The following is a 19426-nucleotide window of genomic DNA, read 5'->3' as shown; positions in this document are numbered from 1 at the left end:
AAAAATCAGCCTCAAATCTGAATTTGTTGTAGTTCATTGTTTTTTTATTGTGTGTGTTTTCAAAGTGTTTTGTTAGTGTTTTATACACAATATTAAATAATCTGGACCCCGTTTAACCACTTCTGGTCAATATTTTATTAGTCTAAATAGATAATTATTATCCTCACCAATTACTGGTATAAAGTTCAAATGTGTCAGTTAAAGAATCTATTTAGCAGTTGTGAAACAAAAACTTGAATGCGAAACAACTGAATAAACAATAACAAGAAACAATCCTAATTTAAATGATGTGCCAGTATATAATTATATTTAACAAGCTTTTGCCTGCAGTTTCACTCGCATTATGAGGTATTATTATTAATGGAATTTATTATAATTCCTTCTTAGGGGATGTCTATGTCGTAGTAGCTTTATTCGTGTAAAGTCTCAGCCCGATTGGTTTAAAATTAAAAAGTTAAGTTTCTTACAAACTTTTATCCCCTATTTTATTCCACTTATGGTAGAACTGCTCACCACTCTTCTCTATTGTCCTCGTACCCCCCACTTTCCTCTAATGGGGAAGCTTTTATGGTAAACTACAATTTTCAAAAGAGAAAAGCTAAAAATTGATATGTGGACTATTTGTGACTAACAAAAAACTCATGTGCAACTATTTTTTGGAAATCTGTCCGCACCCCTTAAAAGAGTGTGCGAAGTTGCAGTCGAAAAGTAGTAGTCAATTAAAGGTAGTGTAGGCATCAGTAAACACATTAAGTGTACTATTCAGATCTCTTGTTATGTTTATGAGTCCCATGTAATTGGTGAAGTTATTGTTTATTTATAACTGTAAGGACTTGTTAGTTAAGTGTTCACAAGCTCGCTACTACCAAACCTCTTTGATGAGCTTGGAAGCTTTGGGGAATTAATATCTGTGATTTATTATTATTTAACTATGCCAGAGTTGTTGATATTGTATTTGTTTATTACAGCATCCTTCTATGGAGCCAGCTACATTTCATACCCACTACAAGAGGCCAAGGGTGTGACCGACATAAGTTTTCGTTTTCGCACACATCTTGCTGACGCTCTTCTACTTCTTGCTGCTGGAAAAACAGACTATTGTATGGTAAGAAACTTATTTACAATTACTTTATTTTTTGTGCTTTCTATTCCCTAACAAATCCCGTCATCGAATTTAGGTACATATTACTGGCAGTAAGCGGGTTGGAGGCCAAATGCAGACTTATCAACGTTAAAAAAAAACATTGTAATTACTCACAATAAAGTCTCTACAATACTCTGACTATGGCGGTAAGCCATAGGCAGAGTCATTTAATGGTTAGCATTTATTTTCGAACAAATTCGGTACTAAGGACTAGTTAAAGCAATCATTAAATGTCTATGAGTACGATAGTTAGTGCTGTATTTAATAAAATAAAAAATAAATAAGAGTCAGAAATAACTTTTTAAGTAAAATAACACAATAGATATTTATACACTACGTATTTTAATAGAACGGCCGTATTCGATGCATTTATGTAAATCATCGACTAGTTTCATTCTTATCTGAAAACCAGCAACTCAATAACGTCAAAGACAATGAGCATTGTTGTATTCTCGTCACAGCGACAGCGCGAGCGCGGCACAATGGTATCTTAGTGGGTAACCTAGGCATTATGGTCGCGTCTCTCTGGTAACTGGACCAGATAGAACAGAACATGTGCACAATAGTCATTGTATTGTATGCAGATCAAAGGCCTCTCGCTCGCTTACTACTCACCTTATACAATAACCGCGCTTGACAAGCAGCTTTGTGATCGCAGTTAGGTTCAACAGTTTAGAGAACACTGCTGACCGTTCTTCAGTGGTTGGTTGCAGGTTTAGATTACTTGTCCAAATAATTCTCAGTAATTGTTATACTTCGAAGGCATAATCGCCTATCACTAAGAGAATTGATCACGAGCGGTTAATTTATCAGATAGTATGTAATTATTTTCTTTGCACAGATACTTTGAACGTACACACACACACACACACTAACAAAACACAAACAACAAGCAAGTTGATAACAGAGTTCTTTTTTAAAGCTAAAGACGAAAATAATAATTACAATTTCCGTTCAAATAATAATTATGACAGATGTACGAACACGGCAAATTCCCGTGAAGCTACCGTGGAACTGACTGTTAATTGTGAATCCAATCCGTAATAGGAAAAACAAAAAGTAAGCGAACCAATTATCGGTAATCGATACGTTTTACAGCAAAGAGATGAACTGTGATTGCAAACAAGGTGTTCAGCATGTAACCAATTAGTTACTTCGGAAAACGTAATAAAGTGGAGCTTTGCTTGCAACGTTATTGGATTTCTATGTTCTATTTGAACAGCCTTTTACTCCAATATCGATGGATTAAAAAGAGTATAATTTATCTTGTAGATATTACGGACTTTTTGTTTTTGGGATCCGTAGTCAGAAGTTAAAAAGGGCCCCTCTTAATAGTATCATCCTACTACCTTCTAATAGTAGCATTGCCAGCGTTCCCGTGAAATAAAAAGTAGCCTACGTCATATTCCAAATCGTAATCTACCGCCGTTCTAAATTTCATCCCGATTCCTTCCACTGTTTTGACGTTATTTATTAACAAACATACATTCAAACACACAATCTTTTTTTTTATAATAATTATCGTGAGACACACTAAATTAACAAAAAATCACGGTTAACTCACGTAAATGAATGGAGAAAAGCTCTACTAGTTTCACCTAAAGCCTACTTCGATGGCTGCGCGACGTTGCTGCGTCTGCGCACGCTGCTCATGATGAAGAGTCCCTTTGTGACTCGAAACTAGTAGAGCTTTCCTGCATTCATTTATTTATCTGAGTACACGATGATTTTTGGTTAACACAACACACAAACTTTCCCATTTATAAAATTAGTAAGATTACTAAGACTCACGAACTACCACGGTCGTCAAAAATGTTTGCAAATTACAACACACGTATGATTTATCTATTTCTCTCATCTATTTCTTCTAGATACGTCTGGAAGGCGGCAGACTGAAACTACACATTAACCTTGGTGCAGGCGAGAGTGAACTGTCGTCTGCCAAGGGAATACACTTGAATGATTCGCAATGGCATCACGTCAGCATCATTCGCCGTGAAGCCAACCTTACTATGAAGGTATGACATTTTTTTTAAAGGAGTACCTATTCAACTTTTTAATGTCGTTGGTGCGTTTACAAACATACAAATTCATATACGGATTAAATATCTATAAAGAATTGTTCTAAGCTTGAAATGAACCCGCGACACGTTGCGGTGCCAGTTGCCCAGTCAACCGTGCAGACATATATGCTAATATTAGCATAAAATCTCATCAAGATATAGGAGTGTAGTATTGTTCTAACATACTTCATAAATGTTGATCTACCTCTACTTAGCTATACTTAGTACAATTTATTTTGTTGGTAATTACAGGTGGATGAATCGGCAGTTAAGAAAAGACTGCCAGGGCGTTTCTTTGAGTTAAACATTCATTTCGGTATCTTCCTTGGAGGCCAGGGTGACTTCTCCGAGCTATTCTTGGGACACATGGAAAACTTCCGTGGTTGCATGGAAGATGTAAGTACATATATTGTTCAAAAATATACAGTCAAAGCCATATAATTCTCAGAACATTGAATAAAATTGAAATTAGTCCATGAAGCGCGAAACAGTACCTGTACTCAGAAAACTAACAATTAATATAATTCGTATTTCACGTTTCTAGGTGTACTACAATGGTGTAAAAATCATTGAGAAAGCTCGCAGCCGCTCCGGCTCAGTCCACGTGGAAGGTGTGACGTGGAACTGCGCTCCAGAGTTCGATGCCGACCTTAATTCGGACATTAGTTTCGTTGATGAGGGGGCCTATCTTATACTGCCGAAGATAAACTCTAGAGCTGGAGGAAAGTAAGTAAAAAGAGATATAGAATACAAAATATAGAAAAGATGTATACGAATTGCTCTAAAAATGCAAATCTAACCACTACACTCAGAGTCGTTTAATGATCATTTAATTAACTCCTTAGGTATTGTTTTCGGAACAAAATCGTTACTAAGAAATAATTTAAGTAATCATTAAATGACTTTGAGTACGGCAGTATGTATTTAACAATGATTTTTAATGTTTCAGGTGGCAAATAGAATTTAAAACTATAGCGCAGAATGCGATTATTCTTTACAACGCTGGCGGTGGTCGGGGCTCTGATTTCCTGGCTGTAGAGATCTTAGAAGGAGTGATACGGGTCAAAATGGCCCGCGGTCAGATTGTACATACAGTGAGAGTCAATGATGGGCAGTGGCACAAAATGCACCTGTCTTTCTATCCTTCCATGATTGAGGTGAGATTTGTTTATTGTTATTATGTATATTTAAAAAAATATAAAAAGGTGCGGGTACCATCCTACCCCAAATCCCCAAACTCCGAATCCTAATCCCCAAATTCCTAAAATCCTATCCGCTAACCACTTGTGACGCCCCAGGTGTACTGGGTGTCCATGGGCGGCGTCGATTGCTTATTAATAGGTGATTCGTCTGCTCGTTTACCGACTTATCTCATAAAAATCCGATATTTTCTTATTATTCTTTTCACATTCACAATATGTCATTGTGTCCTTTTTCCATTGCCTATCCGACATCATCCTATCACAAACTCCTATGAACTTTGTTGTGCTTGCTAAAAATATCTTACATGTCTCTTAAATAATGTTTTTGATAACCCTTGTATGACTTATGTATTGCTTCCTGCCATTGTACCTAGAATGTAATTATAAATAGAGGCATTCGATTTAAGCGTGCTGCTATGCGTCATAAGAAAATTTTGTTCAATACTGTAAGGCTAATACAAGCTTTAAAACGATGCGAATTTTCAACGAGTTGCGCTTCAGTAACTTTTGCGCTAAGCATTAAAAAGTAAATACGTGTGAAATATGCTAGCTTTTGGATATTCTTCTGCCATATCTATATAATGTTAACTTTTGTAAAAAACTTAGTCAGTCAGTCAGTATATAAAGATAGATTTGAATCTGTTGTATTACTAACAATAGTGGATAAAAAAATAGTTTCTATATGAATGACATGACACAGCTTAAAATTAAATTATGACAATTTGTACGCCATGGCTTTTTAAACTTTAATTGAGAATTTAATAGCATTGCGATATTTAATTTAAACGGGTTTCAATAAGAACTTATACATAAAATAATTGAAATTTAAGCGCGCGAAGCATTCAAATGCACTGCGACAGAGTTAACAATTTGTTATAAGAATGTTAAACGTCATTATGCACATAAAACATAACATAATGTTACATCACATCCTAAATCACCAAACGGGTAGGCAGACTTATGTACTCTTAGTATATAATGTAATTTACGTTTTACCAGTTATATTTTACCAGGATGGTGAATCTATTACCCATACATATACGGTAGTTAATAAGAGTTAATTATAATAAACAAATGCGAAATTATTATTAACGCAGCTAGCACGAATCAGCAAAATGTGCCCTTGAAAACAGTCGCAAATAATAATAGTCGCAATACAAATAATAGCTATTATCATTTACGACTAGGTATAAAAATTAAATAGTCTGTACACTATAAGAACAACTCTCCAACCACCGAATATTTTAAACACACAAAAATTATACAATGTAAATAATAGCGACATCAAAAAAAAAAAAGAAAGAAAAGTAAGCAGACTTTGGCATTTATCATATTAGTAAGGATGCTGTCGATGAATCAAAGCTGTGCCCGCTTGAGCGAACATCAAGCAGATACAAGTAGAAACATTTTCCGAGCCGATGAATACAGGCAGAGTTAATGGACAGGCTACTCTTTTGTGGACAAATCTATGCTTATACAAAATGTGTATTGGTCTTTTTTGTCCAAAACGGAATTATGGGTTGATTATTGATTGTCTAGAAATATACTTAGATCATTCGGATCCCATATAGACGTGAGGTTTTAGAGTTTAAAAATATTAGGCATCAGGTTTAACCGGTACTTAGTATTTACAAAAGTTAAAACACGGGACCTTTCCCTTACTTTTTTCATTTCGAATGTCGTTACCCCAAGTCACTATGAATGTAAATAAATTTTATTACTTGCGATAAGAACTTTGCTAGGCGAATAAACGTCATCTACCGCTTGGCGACATCCAATTTCATAAATTAAAGATTAATTTTTCTCTATTGTGGTAAAACTCTGCAATAGTGTGTAAAATTTTGCTTCATGCGTGACTCGATTAGACTTAATATTAGGCGCCTTGTTTCAAAGCTTGTCTTTATTTTTGCGTAATGTGCTTGTGTGCAAATTTTCTTTGAAATGTACTTTTGAGTATTAAATAGATACTGTGCCTGTCAAAGTATTAACGAAATCTGAAACAAACAGTTGTAAGTGAAATATGCAAATGGAAAGTTGTTTAACCTCCTAACCACACTCTTTCAGTTGACCGTTGACAACATAGCGATGCACACGCGGATTGAGAGCGGTGGCACGAGGTACTTGGATCTGTCAGACTCGTTCTACCTCGGGGGTATAGACAGTGAGAAGCAGCAGAGAGCCTTCACGAAAGGCATCAAAGCTGCTGACTCTAGTATCATGGTGAGTTTTATTTTTTATTATACTGCTAGACCGTTGATTCACCATGGTGCCAATGTTCGACAGCAGAGTTGCTGAGTTGTACGTGCGTTTAGGCGTTTTTGCCATACCTATTATTGGAAGCAAGCATAACAGCTCACACATAGGACCCATTTAGTATTTTAGTTTTAAGTAAAATTTCCGTGGTGCTTGGCGACTGGGCTTCTCCCAGTTGTGCAGTCTCTTTTGTGCCTTAAGGCTTAAGTCATTCTGTCTCCCGCATTAAATTCACCGAGGGAAGTGGAAACTATCGTTTTCTTTTTTCTTATCCTTTAATAACATCTTCTGATTTGTTTCGTTGCGGGATCCAAGACAGTCATTCATTTCCCTGGGACGCGCCGGACTTCAGTGTTCCGGTGTTTTCATGTTTGAATCTACTGTAGATCCTGGCTTACAGGAGTTGCAGCGGTATGGGAGGAAGCGGCGGGCTTGTCCCAATATAAAAAAAAATACTGCTAGACCGACTCTCTAAATGAGTATTTATGGATAGTCTTATCGAGCCAAGAACAAGGAAGGCTACAGGTTATAAAACATCACGCTGCGATCTACAGGAGCCGAGAGCAGCACGGGAGTAGCTAGTAAAATAATATTTTGCTTGCGAAATAATATTGTGGTATCTAAGTAAAACTCTCTTTTCTAGGGTTGCATCAAGCCAATAGAAGTGGACGAGAAAATCTATGGGCTCCCAAACGCCGTAGTAACTTACGGCGTGAGTCCTAAGTGCGTATGGTGGTACCCTTGCCACTTGAGTCCTGGTAACCCACCATGTGTACCTCAAGGCGTTTGCGAACAACACGGCGTCGACCACTTTACATGCAAATGTGACTCCGATCTGTGCATCAATCCTGATTACGCTGAAAAGTATAAGGTTTGTATTTTTACAACCCTTAAACGAAAAATCTAAACCTTTTCACTATTGATTATTAGTTACTCCATCACTTTTTAGAAGTCTATTATATTTGTCGCAGGAGGATTGTAAATTGTACCGTTTTACATAACGGTCAACTATTTAGAAAACCAGGGGTGTTTTTGCAATACAATGGCTGAACGACTAGCTGCAGTCTATAGCTGTGTGTTATTCAACATGGCTAGCCGTAATGTACCTAACAGAGTAGTCTTTATGCTCCTGTTCGTCAATTCATAGTTACAAAATATATTTTTTGACATAATAATATTATTTTCTTATTGGGTTTCGTGTTAATAGTTTTCAAGTGTGATAAAACTGATGTAGCTGTCAAAATGTAAATCCAAAATTTCAAATATGGATTTGGATATGAATTTGACAGCACCTTCGGTTTCTCCGCGGTCGAAAACTACGAAACGACGAAACACTACGAAAAAATTAAAATTTCAAGCAGTGGCCATCTTGGATTTATCTTGGTATAGTTAAAATGTAAATCTAAAATGGCCGCTGCACAAAACATCATGTTTTCGTCATGGGTGTCGTTTTCGTGATTTTCAAGGGTTGTAAAACTGATGGTGCCGTCAAAATCTTAAGCAAAGATGACCGTTGTATAATTTTTAATTTTATTTTCTGTCGTAGTCGTTTTGAATGTTGAAAATTATGTGAAACGGCCATCATAGATTTATTTCGCCAACACAATCGGTTTCACTACACTCGAAAACCACGAAAACGAGACCCATGACGGAAGATTGTCGTAATATTTTATTTTAATACTTGATGTCACCCAGACTATGAATATTGTAAAGTAATTACAATGAAGCTAAACGTAGGCTGACATATTATTGTCGAACGTTTCGCATTAACAATCGGGCTAGTCGTTCAGCCGCCGTTTCCCAAAAGAGCCCCGCTTTTCTAAATGGTTTGCCGTAATGTAATATGATGGATTATACATTAAGAATCATCTCATAAGAATAGCCAGACTACTATTTACGACATCCTATTATATTAGTCGTTAAAGTAAAATTACATACATACATAAAGTTAATTGATTTTATATTTCTGTCTATTCTGGCAATTATTCTTGAATACGTACATAAAATGTATACTTAATATTGACAATAACTTTCAATTACAGATATTTTCAAAATCAAGCAGTGAATTAGAGCTTGTAGCACTGTTTCCCCTAACTGTGCAAGAAGGGGGTGTCTCAGTGATAACCACACAGAATATAGATGTGGTTCTCGACCACCACAAGTACGGTGTACGCCCGTCAGGCGTAGTCCTACACGTCGCTCAGTCACCACAACACGGCAGGATAGCCATCGACCTCTCTCTACAAAGAAATTCGCAACAGTACAACTTTATTGAAGGAGAAACGAAATCCAAACAGTTCTTTACACTGCTTGATTTATCTCGGGATAAGGTAAGAATCGTTTTATATTGCAAAAGTATTATTTCTGTTAAAGAATTAATTACGCTAATACTCCTAGCATACTGAACTCAAACCAGAGCCTCTAAGATTTCCTCATCCTGATACATATTAAATCACATAATTATACCGGGACATAGGGGAGGTAGGGGAGGGATGGGCAGTCGGGAGACATGGGCACCCCCCTTTTATTCTGATCCTGTCATAGGTTTTTCTTTTTTCTTAATTTGGTAGTTTACTTTACCGTCTGGCAAAACTGTTCATCCATAGAATATCTGTTATTTCCGTCAGTTGTTAAACACAAACACATTTGAAGATTATGCGCTCGTAAAAGTAAATATTTTGTTGTGGATTCGGATCTTAATACAGAGAAAAGTAACGAAAGGTATGTGTATTTTTTATTATATATCTATTGTATATTTACTAACTAATAAATTAAACTAAAATTCACGTTTCAATACCTAAACAAAAAAAAATGCCGGTAAATTGTGTTGAAAATGTGTACAGAGGGAGCAATGGGCATTCGGATGTGAGGGAGGTTTGGGCATGGCCAATGCTCTCTTTTTTATATTGCGTACAAGAGGTCTTTAAAAATTATAATTATCTGCTATAATTAAACTATTTGAACTATTTTTAATTACAGAAAGATTCAAAAAGAAAGGTTTATGACGAGAAATTCCCAAAGATTTGATATTACGAGCCATAGAAGAGGTATTAAAAGGATCAAAAATAAAACCAACAGCTGATAAATATAAATATAAGCCTTTACGGGTTATAACTAATTTAAGATAAGTCGTCATATATTTAAGATGTTTTTTTTTTTTTGTTGTTATTACGTTTGTTTTTGGAGTCTATTATAGATGTTAAGTGTTTTACAGGCCATGCCCAAGCCTCCCACCGGGTGTGCCCATATCTCCCTACCATAGGGAGCCTTGGGCACTTTTGACTTAATTTTTTAATTACCTCCTAATTAGGAGACTGATTATTATTATAAGAAAGTTCTTTATAAGATATCTAGCCAAAAGTATGGAGCAATAGGAAGTGGCAATAAATGTAGATTATCTACAAAATCTGACTTTTTATGCATTAAATTGTGAAAAAGTGCCCATCCCTCCCCTACCTCCCTTACTACATACGCACGTTACTCTTCGATGTGGTAACTCGACTACTTTCGGCCACAACAGGGGCCTATAGTTACGAGCAGTACAGTTGCAGAGAGCACTGCCAGTATTAACTATATAGTAAACGTGTTATTTCTTGCCACAGGTTCGTTACGTTCATGATGGTTCAGAAAATCATCAGGACGCGATTGTGCTGGACATGGAACTGATTCCTGAAACAAAGTTCACATTGCCAAGCTATCTTCAAGGAAGAAATACCTTCGTGTTACACGTCAACGTCACGCCGGTCAACGACCCGCCAGTGCTAAACTTATTGCCAGGCAAAGTCTTGAGGCTGACTCAGGTAAGTGACATAAACTAGTTGCAATGCCATGAGTAGTTTCGTTAAAACACTTAGTAGTTAAAATAAAGTTTCTTTTTTTTAATTACGTCTGAGCGCAAGCAGCTTAAGCTATTTCAAAACTGTGATTTGTACAAGATAATAATGTTTTTATAATAACTATCGTGAGATATACTAAATTAACAAAAATTGGGGTTTACTCTCGTAAATTAATGGAGAAAAGCTCTACTAGTTTCGAGTTACAAGGGACTCTTCATCATAAGTAGCGTGCGCAGATGCGGCGCCTGCGTATGCTACTCGTGATAAAAATAGTAATGTGTACTTACACATACAGAATAGTTATTAAAGTTGAAGCTACATACTTCAGGGAGTGTCTATGAAAGTAACCACTAATCATAATACCAAATGTATGCTTGAAATAGTATTTTGAAAGCAAGCATTGCACGATAAATAACAAGTTGTCACGATAAGCATGGTTTGAATTAAAAGCCTGCTGGTATTCACTTAATCGTCGTCGTTGTTGTTTTTTGTTCAACAGTTTTGTTTATTATTTTATTGTTTTATTATTTTCAGAATGTGTGCAGAGCTTCGAATAATGTTTTTGTTTGCTTTTGTGTAGTTGCATGCATTATTTTGCCCCACAAACACCGAAAGCACAACCAATTAATATTTAATTTATTTGTGTGAGTATAATGTATTTTTAGTTTACTAATTTACTTAGATTAATGATTTCTTTTTATTTTTAATTTTATTTGATTATTTTTTTATTGTTTTTGGAATGCTATTGTTTAGTATTTATTAATAACGATTACTAAAGAAAAAATGAAAAAAGAAGAAAAGACAGTAGGCATCAATCTCTGTCGTGAAATCTTTCGAGTCAAAATATGTGGCTTAATACCAAGATATCCAACAATGTCAAAATATTCGATTCCCAAATTGTAAATTTTCTAAATGGCTATTCCCATTCAAAGAATATTATTAGATACACATAGTAACGTTAGATTAGTTAAACGTATCTGGATATAATTCTGCATAGATATCTGGTTATATATTATGTTCACAATTTCCAACTAACACACGGGCGACACATAGCCAATTATTTTGTAATGAATGCAAAATGCTTATTACCATTTAACGGTTTACACTACCTATTTACTGTGTACCCTCGTACCTACGTACTGTACGCTGATGACTGTGCATGAATTATAACTTTTAACTCGAATTGAATAGATTATTTTACTAAATCACGTAAAATGGCTAGTACACAATTCTCAACAGCAAGCAATATAGCTTATATCTATATATTAATACGTGAAGCAAAAACTTTGGACCCCTTCTTACGAATATTGCGCGGACGTAGGAGCATAAAATTTGGTACACTTAGAGTTTATGTGTAGGAGAAGTGCAGAACGCTAATATTTTTCAAAAATAATACTTATAAAGTACATTAAATCAATAAATAAAACATTACACACACTATCATGCATAGTATCTGATCGTATTTGACAAAACGTCAAAATCTCACGTCTCATATGAATAGAGTTTTCCTGTTCATGATGCGCCGGAATATATTAATATTTGAATTTCACAAAACTAATAGCAAATCGTTAAATAAAAATTATCCTTGAACGTATGTTAAGTGGTATTGTAAATTAAATCGTATATGGTACTAGGCGACCACTAGTTCTATTAATTTCAATGCGAAAGAGAATTCAACCCGCAAATAAATATGAATATTACGTATTGCACCTCTCTGGTGAAAAAGCACCCTTAACATATCATTTGGTGGTCACAAGTTGACGCGACGTCAGATGATGACCAAGTAGCATATAGGTATATCTAGTCAAAGTGTGTGCACTACATCCTTTCATTAACATCTATTGCACTACTATTACAGGGCACACGTAAGGTGATCACTTCAGATATATTGAAGGCTGAGGATCCTGACACAGCGCCCGAAGATCTCTTGTACACTGTGCTACATGGCAAGAATGAAGCTAATAGGTCAGTATTTGAACTAAATCTTTCACATACTATAATACCCACGTTTTGTTTGGTATGCACCATGGGATACGCCAGCAAACGACCAGACGGATCACAATATGATAGTAAGCAATCAACGCTGCTCATGGACACTCGAAACATCAGAGGAGTTACAAGTACATTGCGTGCGTCAGGTTGAATATTATAGGATTGGGGATGGCAAGATAGGGCCTCCGGTAACCTGTCTGTACTCTGATAAGGAATTTATAAAACCAGAATACTCCATGGTATTACTAACTCATTTGATTCAGGAATAAATCTCCAGCTATAAGTTTATGACCACTCCAATTGTTACCTGAAGTAATTTAAAAGAATTATTCCAGCTAGAAATCTAAGCTGCGGCAGTTTGCCAGTGCTTTTACAGTACAGTGTCTATACCCTGTTTCCTGCTAATGATTTGAAATTATAATTAGAACTTATGACGGGATATTTACCATGTTTATTGAATTTGGTGAGTTTCCGATATTTCGGCACTGTTGCAAGCGCCATGATCACGGATTAACTGGAGTAAATGCGGGTGGGTGTTCACGAGCAGACAAATCTTTGACAAGACAAAGATTTGTCTGCTCGTGACATGTCAGTTTAAAAAAAGATTTGAAATTAAGTATTTATTTTGTCAACAGTGGCCACATTGAAATGTCCGGTCAACCGGTAGACTCCTTCACTCAGCAGGACATTGATTCAGGAGTCATATCTTATGTACACGGGACCACAAACGACAAGCAACTCAACAAGACTTCGCTTAGATTAACTTTACAAGTGAGGAACATAATTATTATTAACTAACTTTTACCAAAAACATTGTGTGGATAAAATTTTTCACATACATACTTTTGGTTCCCGTGAAATTTATGAGCATTAAATGTTCTTTATTTCTACCCCTTCCCCATTCCCTATCCCTACTTATCCCTACTTATCCCTACTCTACCCATACTCCTACCCCTACCCACACGACTAACCGTAATTCTATTCCTACCCCTTACCCTCATTCACCCCTACGCCTTCCCATACCACTACACTTACGCCTATCCCTAACCACACCTCAATTTCTTCGCCTTCCCCCTTTTACTAGCCTTACCTTTACCCCTACCCTCTTCCCTTCTCCTATCATTCCACCTGTGTCACTTTCCCGCGTTTACACAAGCAAACGAACCAACTCTTCATAATAGTATAAGATTAGTGTAGATATATTTGAAATTCAGTAAGATTAATGGTAGGACTTAGCGATGAAGTTTTATGTTATAAACTTACAGCAACACATGTTTATAAATTATATCACCACTCCACAGGTATCCGATGGTATCGAGACAAGCGGACCTGGTATCCTACGAATATCTATAGTGCCGCTACAAGTACGGCTAGTGAACAACACGGGACTGCAGTTGGTGCACAATTCCTACGCAATCATCTCAGCCGACAACCTTACCTTCACGACCAACGCTGACGAAACAAACGTACAAGTGAAGTAAGTACTTTTCATTCATAATTTTTTTCAAAGAGTTCCCACTGTGACAGTGACTGTTCCCTGCTAATCTATAGGCCACATTTACTTATAGGGGCTTTGCCATATTTTTCACTATTGGCAGACCGGTTAAATAATGCACTTTAAAAGATTTAGGTATGTCAGACAGCGCTACGGTCCGGTCTTTATCAAATGTGTAGCCCCTTTCGTCTTTTCATACTATACTCGCGGGAGTGACAGATACGAATGTATCTGTCATTCACCTCACAAAGTCACTATTACCTTTGTTTGGTTTCTTTATTCTAATAGATTTCATAATGGTTGCATAATTTGGTTTGTGTTGGCCCGGAGGTTCAAGACGCCAGCTTCTCATGTATGAAGTTTGCAGGTTCGAAGCCTACTAACAGCTCGTGCCATTGTGACTATTTCCGTGTTATGTGTACTTTCAAGTACGGTATATTTAGACACCACTGACAAACGGTAAAAACATTGTAAGGAAACCCTAAGGACCTGGGCTTATAATTTTTTATTATTATAAGTTTGAAATTACTAACCCACATTGAGCAAGTGTGGTTTGGTGATGCATACTGAAACCTTCTCTCTGTGAGATGAAGCGTTTGATCAACAGTGGCCACTAACTTATAGGCTGTAGATGTGATGATATAAAAGTTTTTGTTCTCATGTGTCATGTCGCTTTTATAAATATGTTTTGTAACATATTTCATGTATTTACATTGAAGGTACGACATAGTGAAGCCGCCACAGTTTGGCGTGGTGGAACGTCTACGAGTACTGGACGGTACCTGGCAGACCGTGGACTCGTTTACCAGTGAAATGGTGACGTTTGGTCGGGTGCGATATATGCATCTACTTGGAAATCCTTCGCATGACGAGTTTAAGGTAAGAATATTAAAGTAATATAGTTTACACTCCACCGTTGATTATATCGCAAGCCTGTTAAATGTTAGAAAAACAATGTTCAATACTAGGTTTTTATCGCCATTTCTCTATATTATTGCCTTCTGCCAAATTACATCATTATAATTTTGTCCACAGTTCAAAGCATCAGTGGGATCGATACGTACGAACACACTTTACGATTTTCGACTAACGTTTATAAAACTCGAACTGTACCAATCAGTGAACGAAGAACTAGTTCTTAATAACACGAGAGAGGCTTTCATATCGTCTCAGCACCTTACGTTTAAGACTAACCCTCTCGCACTACCGAGCGACCGAGTCGTGTACACCATACTGAGACCTCCGAAGTACGGTATATTGCATTTATCATCAGGGAAACATCACCTACAAATGCATAGTACTTTCACACAGCAGCACATTGATACAGACCAGCTCTGGTATCGACTACATAGGAGAGCGTATTCCCACATCCAAGACGAGTTTACCTTCGTAGTGGGAGCCACAGAATGCAAGAATATCACCGGTGTGATGACAATACGACACACGCCAGGCTCTCCTTCATCTGACAGGACGGAAGGCCGAGTTCACACTACATTAGAACGGCTTCAAGTCACTGAAGGTTCTAGAATGGTCATACCAGCCACACACCTCAATTTCCGCACAGATGCAGTTACTAACCTAATATTCAACATCACACATTTACCGAAACACGGAAAAATCGAAGTAATCAACGATATCCTAAAAGTAGCGCGGGATAACACGACTTATTTTACTCTCGAAGAACTGAATTCCGACAGAGTGTATTACGCTCACGACGACTCTGAGAGTCGACACGATTCGTTCCATTTCATGGCTCTGAGTCCAGAACCTGAAGACTTCCAATACGTTGGAGTGTTCCACATCGACATTATACTGAAAAACGATAACAGTCCTGTCAGGGCTAACGATAATGTATTTCACATCGTCCATGGAGGAGCGAGACTAATCACTGCACGAGATTTGAGCTACACAGACGCAGATTTAGATACAAAACCATCCGATATTATCTACACAGTTCAAAGATACATCAAAGATCCTCCGAACGGTGGAATATTCCGCGCAGACAATCCTTCGGAGCAAATAGCGCAGTTTTCTCAAGACGATATCAATAAGAACTTGGTGTTGTTCAAGCATCAAGGTAAAGAGTACGGTAAAATGGCCTTCTGGATATCGGATGGGTTGTTCGATGTTAACGGTAACTTAGAAATACAGGCGTCACCTCCTTTTATAAGAATGTACCCAAGCAACGGATCGATTGTCGAAAATGGGAAGGCTGTAGTTATTACCTCAAGAGATATGCAGGTAAAATATTCTTTATATATTTATTTATTGGGATTTGTTACCTAAGAGTATTATTCTATTTTAAGCTTCAATCTTATACATATTCTAGGTTGATACCAATATGAACTGCTTAGAAGAGGACATTCGTTACGAAATCACCTTGGAACCGAAACACGGGACTATCGAGGTCGGAGAGGGGCAAGGAGCGTTTACATTCACACAGCTGGATGTGACAGCCAGCAGAGTTGCCTACAGGCACAGGGAACCGAAGACTCCTACTGATCAATTCAGGTAGGTATTTAATTTTTGCTAACGTTGAAGAATGTTAAAGGTGTTTTGAGAATGTTTCTAAATTAATATTACCTGTATTGTGTTTTTAAAAGGTAATCATAATACATTCATGCAATATGTATCTAGTAGAATTGATATAATTATGTGATTCAAGTTTGATATGTGATTCAAAGTTGTTCTCATCAGGAAAATATGTCCATCTTGGATTTACATCTTGACCATGTAAACGACAGGAGCGTAAATACCACTCTGTCTATGACCACCCCCGCCCCTAGTTATTCAAATGGCTGGTTGTTGTGTAATACGGCAGATTTTACAAACTTCCTTCGACATATTATGTACTTCTTACAGCGAGATGAATTCACGCTGATCGTTATTAGAGGCCCATAGAAACATATTGCTTTGGACTGGTTGTAGGAAAATGTGATAAAGTTCCGAGGTTAAATTATTCTCACAAGGAGCATTGTTTTTACTAAGGACATTGAATCACATATCAGTGTCGAAACACTGAATACTTAGGACATATTATCGTGTTTCTAAAACACTTTTAATCAGTCGCTAATACTTCAATGAATACAACTCATACATTATGTTTACAGATTCAAAGTGATGTGTCTGGACACTTGGGGCGAAGGTGTGTACGTGATAAAGATATTTCCGTCCAGTTACTGGGAACCGTTGCGTGTCACTACTAATTTGCCGCTGGTGGTCGAAGAATCCACCAGTGTTAATGTCACTAAGGATATTTTGGAGGTATATAAACCTTTTTATTTGGTTTTTCTTAATATTATGCTGTTTATTGTTTGATCATGCATCAAAGGCATTGTCTTTTAACTTACCCCAACATGTTACTGGTTCTATTAAAGGAAATATCTATATTATTGTTATTTTACAGGTAATGCATCCCCAAATCGAACCATCAAACATAGTATACCAAGTAACAGACGGACCTTATCACGGGTGGCTCGAAATCACCACCACACCGGGCACTCTAGAGCTGGAGAACTATAACGAAGAGCCAGTGCACATTAAAGTATTCGACCAATCGATTATTAACGCAAACCGGCTGGTTTACGTCCAGTCAGGGGTTAACCGGACACGGGACAGAATCCGAATGGATGTGACTAATGGAATTGTGTGGCTTCGTGACGTAGAGCTGAACGTGGTTATCATACCTGAACATTTCTACGTGTATGCCTTCAATCTCACCGTCGTCGAAGGCGAAGCTGTGAGCGTGAAACCAGATTTGTTCAGAACGATTACAGAATATTACAAAGGAAAAGTGGTTGCGTACAAAGTAGTTGAGAAACCGAAGTATGGTAAAATTGTGATGGCGGATCAGGAATTGAATTTGTTGCCTGTGTTGAAACTGAATTCTGGAAATATTCAGGTATGTCTTTTTATTTCTTTTGAAATTAGTAATGTTTATGTAATGGGCATTGTACTGTGTGTACTGGAGATGTGTATGTAGGCTACTTACCTACCTATGTATTTCGTATTATTATTTTTACCATCAGACCATAAGAAAATATTACTTTAATTTCAACTCATTTCCTTTACACACTGGCCAATTTTGCCGACACCTAACTGGTGACTTCCATAGGCTATCTTTTATTAGATTTCCTTATGTACATCGTCGTAACAAAAAAAAAAAAAAATAATATTCCATGTCCTGTGATCATATTGGTGTTTATCTATCAAAAACCTAAGTGATTAACCTAGTAAAGTGATTACTTCTATAATATATTTTTTATATGTATTTAATTTAATCACGTATAAATTCTCAATTTCGTTTCCCCAGTACATAAACGATGGGTCAGAAGAATCATCAGACGCGTTCAAGTTGGTGGCTATGACAGAGAGCAGTAAAGAGAGCGAGCCGTTCTACGTGCACGTAAACATAGCGCCCGTGAACGACGAGCCGCCGATCGTGGCGGCCAACACTGGGCTCTGCGTGTGGGAGGGAGGCACCTTCACATTCACCACCAAAGAGCTTTGTGAGTATTTGTGTATTGTCTTTTATAATGTCTCAGGAAGATTGTATAATCTGCCGTTTTACATAATAGCTAGCCGTTTAGATAACCGGGGGAGTTTAGCAATACAATGACTGAACAACCAGTCTACGTGTTTTGCGTTGTACAATATGGGGAGCCGTAATGTAACAAAGTGATCGTTATGCTCCTGTTCGTCAATTTATAGTTAAAAATATTAACTAGTTACTACGTAGACGTAATAATATAGTTTTCTTATGGGTGACGTTCTCATGATTTTCAAGGGTGACAAAACTGATCACCATGTATGGTCAAAATGTAAATCCAAGATGGTGTCTTTATGAAATTTTAAATTTTCCGTCACGAGTGTCGTTTTCGTGATTTTCGAAGATATTGTCTGATGTAGCTGTGCCATGTTGGTCCAAGGGGCCGCTGCACGGAAGTTTCAACGTTTCGTCATATCATAGGTGTCGTTCTCGTAGCTTTCGAGGGTGGTAAACCGATGCTGTTGTCAAATGTTATGTTTCTTAGCGTGAATAAGCACCTAAACTGACCCGTACTTGTACTGTTAGGTGCCACTGTAGCTAAAAACAGGCTCGATTCTTATTGATTCCTGAGATTAGTGCGTTCAATCTAACATTTAACTTTATCGTTTACCTTTACCCGTCTACTTCTTTGCTCTTAACCAAATAATTTTACAATTGATTTCCAGATGTGAATGACATCGATACTCCTCCCGAGAATGTAACAGTGCGTGTAGTGGACATCGTATCTGGATACATCGCCATGCAGGGCAACCTCGACACCGCTGTACATCACTTCACCCAAGCTGACATTGATAAGGGAAAAGTTGTGTTCGTCCATAAAAGTAAGTTATTGGACTTTGTTTAAATAGTTATAATAATAATATAATCATTTATCGTGAACTCCAAAAATTAT

At 37.1% G+C, this 19426-nt stretch overlaps 1 protein-coding gene across 2 annotated transcripts in view; it reads left to right on the top strand.

Moving 5' to 3' along the window:
• LOC118263552 (chondroitin sulfate proteoglycan 4) overlaps positions 1-19426 on the top strand; it is a 32999-nt gene that overhangs the window by 1160 nt on the left and 12413 nt on the right. For both annotated transcript variants that reach the window (XM_035575627.2, XM_035575619.2), the window contains exons 2-20: positions 969-1105; positions 3016-3162; positions 3460-3603; positions 3752-3933; positions 4157-4364; positions 6474-6629; positions 7306-7533; positions 8705-8992; positions 10265-10462; positions 12357-12463; positions 13126-13261; positions 13792-13967; positions 14705-14864; positions 15021-16226; positions 16315-16496; positions 17096-17249; positions 17392-17886; positions 18298-18493; positions 19200-19355. In XM_035575627.2, coding sequence (XP_035431520.2) covers positions 969-1105; positions 3016-3162; positions 3460-3603; positions 3752-3933; positions 4157-4364; positions 6474-6629; positions 7306-7533; positions 8705-8992; positions 10265-10462; positions 12357-12463; positions 13126-13261; positions 13792-13967; positions 14705-14864; positions 15021-16226; positions 16315-16496; positions 17096-17249; positions 17392-17886; positions 18298-18493; positions 19200-19355 — 4656 coding nt within the window. The remainder of the gene's footprint in view (positions 1-968; positions 1106-3015; positions 3163-3459; positions 3604-3751; positions 3934-4156; positions 4365-6473; positions 6630-7305; positions 7534-8704; positions 8993-10264; positions 10463-12356; positions 12464-13125; positions 13262-13791; positions 13968-14704; positions 14865-15020; positions 16227-16314; positions 16497-17095; positions 17250-17391; positions 17887-18297; positions 18494-19199; positions 19356-19426) is intronic.

The sequence above is a fragment of the Spodoptera frugiperda genome, chromosome 25 (assembly GCF_023101765.2).
Source record: "Spodoptera frugiperda isolate SF20-4 chromosome 25, AGI-APGP_CSIRO_Sfru_2.0, whole genome shotgun sequence".
Lineage (NCBI taxonomy): Eukaryota > Metazoa > Arthropoda > Insecta > Lepidoptera > Noctuidae > Spodoptera > Spodoptera frugiperda.
This window is presented reverse-complemented; position numbering and strand designations above follow the sequence as displayed.